The sequence below is a fragment of the Cannabis sativa genome, chromosome 1 (assembly GCF_029168945.1).
Source record: "Cannabis sativa cultivar Pink pepper isolate KNU-18-1 chromosome 1, ASM2916894v1, whole genome shotgun sequence".
In the NCBI taxonomy this organism is placed as follows: Eukaryota; Viridiplantae; Streptophyta; class Magnoliopsida; order Rosales; family Cannabaceae; genus Cannabis; species Cannabis sativa.
In genome coordinates this window covers 1,513,674-1,518,056 of record NC_083601.1, presented here as the reverse complement: position 1 = coordinate 1,518,056, position 4,383 = coordinate 1,513,674, and the positions used below count along the sequence as shown (strand labels likewise).

At 41.1% G+C, this 4,383-nt stretch overlaps 1 protein-coding gene across 1 annotated transcript; it reads right to left on the bottom strand.

The window, feature by feature from the left end:
- Positions 1-676: 676 nt before the first annotated feature.
- LOC115706679 (uncharacterized) lies at positions 677-3,898 on the bottom strand. The gene is made up of 2 exons (XM_061102264.1): positions 2,723-3,898; positions 677-2,321 (listed from the first exon to the last, which is right to left on the bottom strand). Exons 1-2 carry the CDS (start codon positions 3,620-3,622, stop codon positions 1,338-1,340), a joined length of 1,884 nt encoding a protein of 627 aa, XP_060958247.1. The 5' UTR covers positions 3,623-3,898; the 3' UTR covers positions 677-1,337.
- Between the last annotated feature and the right edge of the window lie 485 nt (positions 3,899-4,383).

Sequence of the window (4,383 nt, the reverse complement as noted above, 5' to 3'; positions counted from 1 at the left end):
ATCAAGGGTTAGAGATCTGAGTGGAAGGAGACATTTATTCCGCTGCATCAATGTAAGGTTTTCTTAACTTTATATGTGTTTAATTTATCGTTTTAGAAAGTTCATATTTAGGATGTTAATAAACATACTTGTGAGTAGATCTAAGATCCTGGTAAAATAATTCCCAACAACCTGGTACCTTACTTTTAAATATGACTGAGTGTACACCAATCACTTTGTAATTTGAGTAGTAGCTACTTTCATTCTACTCTCCTACATAATGAATTAATGCTTTAATAAAATTTATTCTCCAAGAAAATTACAGGTGCCAAGTTACTTCGTGAAGCAAAAAGAAAAAATAAAATTTATTTAACAAGTTACTTTATAAGAAATTTAAAAAACATGTTTCTTTCTAAAAAAATTATAGTCCCAACACAATACACTCAGCCATATTCAAGCTCTCGAAGGTAATAAATTATCCTTAACCATGGCCGGCCACTTATGTAGGGTATTTATAATTTATTTTTTCATTATTTTAATGCCAAATAAATTTAACCTAACCCTAGGTGGTTGACTATAAATAGGTAGTGATGGCTTCAGGAAAAAGATGATGCATCTTATTCCTTTAGAGAAAAACTGAGTGCCTTCTTCCTAAACCTAGCCGCCACTCTCTCTTCCTCTTCTTCACTTCTGAAAATCGAACCCTATAGTGAGTGAGTGAGTGCCCACACACATCAAGTCGTACCTCAATCACAGTGTGGAAGATTGTGAAGAATTCAGTTTCAAGAGAAGGACATTCGGGCTCAGATCTTGGTGATACTCTGCGACAGAAAGGATACAAGGGTTAGAGATCTGACTGGAAGGAGACATTATATTATGCTGCAACCACTGTAAGGTTTCTCATACTTTATATGTATTTATTTCATATCGTTTTAGAAGTTCATATTTAGGATGTTAAACAACATACTTGTTAGTAAATCTAAGATCCTGGTAAAATATTTCCAACAGTAAGGTGGATGAAAATTGATAGAAGCTATCGATGATGATGACTTCCCTCTTTCAGCTTTAAGAAGACCGATCAATTCATCTTTTGTGACAAATTCACAAGAAGATGGAGCTTCTTCACCCACCCTTTCAGCAATCCCAAAAGTTTTGATCCCTTGGACATTATCAGGTGTTCCCTGAGTTCTTTGTTCAATAGTATGTACTTGCCTTATTTGAGATTCATTCATCACACACTCTTCAGGTAAACCGCTTCTATCAACAGATGCTTCTTGGTGTACATTTAACAGAAAGTGCAAACATCGCATATAAATCGCATATAAGTCGCATAAACATTTAAAAACACAATAAATTAATTATGTTAAGAAATAACTTACAGCATCGTCGAGCCATTCGTTCAGCACCATCAATTTCACGAACCAGGATCGAGTGGCTACGCCAGTGTGAACATCCCTAGGACGGTCGTTGTCCCTAGCGTAAGTGATCCACTTCTGGAAAAATTTTAACAGCCGGGAGTCCGCCGGTTTCACTGTGTCTACTACCACGGGCCCATGTCGTTGTTTCTTCTTCCCAGCTGTGTAGTCATTCAAGAAAATCGGCTTCCGCTTTCGCCTAACCCTGCAGAAGTCCACCCCAGCTGGTGGCCCCTGCAACTCTTCCACATCCTGAGATTCTGTATCACCCAGCGAAATGACAATGGCGTCAGGAGTAGAAGGAACGTCACATACGTCAGGTTGCCAATCTTCTGGGTAGACATCATCATCATCATCATATGTCGGCGGTGATGGATGTACCGTCTGTAATGGCTCTGCCTTGTCTGATGGATGTGTCGGGTCTGATTGATGTGCCGGCCCTGATGGTTGTGTCGGCTCCGAAGGCTGCTTCTGTAACAAACTTATCACGGTCGCAATTTGATCCATGATAAGATTCTTCATCTCTTTCTGACTTCTCTTGAAGTCAGCCTTCATCTCAGTCTGGGCAATGAGAATCGCAAGTTGTTGCGTTTCTACCTTCTCCAATCTCTTAGCCAACAAGAGGTAGTCGGAGTCATTGGCTGGAGCAGAGCTTGGGGGCACAGTGGCAGGCGTTGGGGGCACAGTGGCAGATGTGGAGGTGTCTGGTGTTTCTTTGGGTGGGGATGGTGGAATAATTTTGGACCTTTTCACATAATCCGCCACCCGTTCGACTTGGGTCTGGAATGCGGTCGAATCTTGCGCCCTGACTTGCGTTTCTTCGACCTCATCCAACCCCATTTCCACCGTGGGGACCTCACCCTCACAATTGCTCTTCCAATAGTCCACCTCCCAATTCCGAGGATACAAAATTTGAAGAACAACCATCTGAAAAAAAAAACGAAAAAAATATTAATTATCGCACAAACATCGCATATACGTCGCATAAAATTGCAGAAAAGATCAGGTTGGTATACAGCATAGTAAAGTCGCACAAATATCTCATATATGTCGCATAAAATCGCAGAAAATAGCAGAGCCGTATTCAGCATAGTAAAATCGCACGAAAATCGCATAAACTCGCAAAATAAAACAGAGGCAAATGAAAAACATGTCTAAATCGTACAAAAATCGCATTGAAATCGCATAAACTCGCAAAATGTAACAGAGGCAAATGAAAAAACATGTTTAAATCGCACAAAAATCGCATTGAAATCGCATAAAATCGTTGAAAATCACAGTTTAGCAAAACAAATACCAAAACAACAAAGAAAGTCAGATTGACATACCCTTTTCTCAAATAGTGTAGCGACATCAGGTTGCTCCACATCATGTTTCGTTACCGTGTTAGGGGTGCTCCAATTCAACATTCGAGGGAATCTAGTCCCTCTGCACTGCCCGTACTTCTTCTCCAAATCTTGCATCACCTCAAAGGCCCAATATTGTAGCGCCGGTGCATATCCGTAGACATTGTACTTCGCCTCAGGTTGAGTAATATTTTTCTCCTTCTTCCCTTTCTTCTTGTTCTTAGTAGATTTATCAATGTAGTTCTTCCTCAGGTCAGTCATACTTTTGGCTGTGGATGACAACAACTTCTGATAAGAAAGAAGGCCCCACGGATATTCAAAGAACTTCTCCTCGTTTTCTACTAACTTCAGCATATCCGACCATATATAAACACCCTCAGCCCTTGATAGTAGCACACCTTCAACAAATGCACACATCCCCAGCTTGTACACGTCGTCGGCCACATCGCACGCCTCAAAAGCTAGCCAAAGGGTTTTGAAAGTGAGCCGTTTGGCATTATTGAGGTAGTCCCGCAATATCCGATCAGACTCACATAGTGTAGTCAATTCTTCAGTCGAGGGGCCACCGCTCATCTTCAGGCTAGTGATCAATCCAAACTCAGACCTTTCAAATCTGGCCTCGGTTTTACCCACGTAAAACCACACTTCATCATTCTTTACCTCAGTCACTTTCATTTTCCTCAACAGCAGTTGATGCACAATCACCCCGGAGAATTTCATATCATTCGCATTCCAAAAAACTCCAAAAGGAGTTTCCTTCACCCTCTCGGTCAGGTTAAAGGCTTCAAACTTTGCTTTAATTGAAGCAAAGTACCCATTTCCTCGGTAAGTGATACGCCCAGGAAAATGCTCAGCCAAGGGGAGAATGAGTTCTGAAGCCATCTGCAAATACAAACAGAAAGATTATAAATCGCATATACGTCGCATAGAAATCGCACAGAAATCGCATAACAGCCACTGCATAACATACTATATCGCACAAACTCGCACATAAATCGCATATAAATCGCACTACTAGAAATAATTTAATTCTGTTTGCTGGCTGGCAACATATTTGAATATAAATCGCACAAAATCGCACAAGACATCGACCAAAATCGCACAAATTTAATAATTGCAGACACAGTAGTCATAAATCACACAAACTCGCACAAGACATCAAACAAAATTGCACAAATTTAACAATTGCAGTTACAGTAGTCATTAATCGCACATAATCGCACACACAATCCCACAACGAACCAGACCTTAAATTGTATCACTAATCGCACAAATATCGCATACACATCGCATAATGTCGCACAAAATCAAAAAAACCCCAAAATCTATCTCCCTAAACTTAGTTTCTTCCCCAAACTCTAAAATTCATAAATCCAAACAAATACATTTCAGGTTTTTCGCAGATTGTGAATTTAAAGTTAAAAAAAAATAAAGAACAAACCTGGGTATTGGGTTCGACGTCTGTGTAGGTTTTTCCAGTCGTGGGTTCGCGGGTCTCCTCGGTCGCCGTGGGTTCGACTGGTCGTCTGGGTCGTGCGGGTGGCTGTGGGTTCGAGGGGTCGTCTAGGTTAGACTGCGTATGGTCGTGGGTTCGACGTCTGGGTTCGTGGGTGGCGCCGATTGGTTGGGGCGTTCGTTTGGGT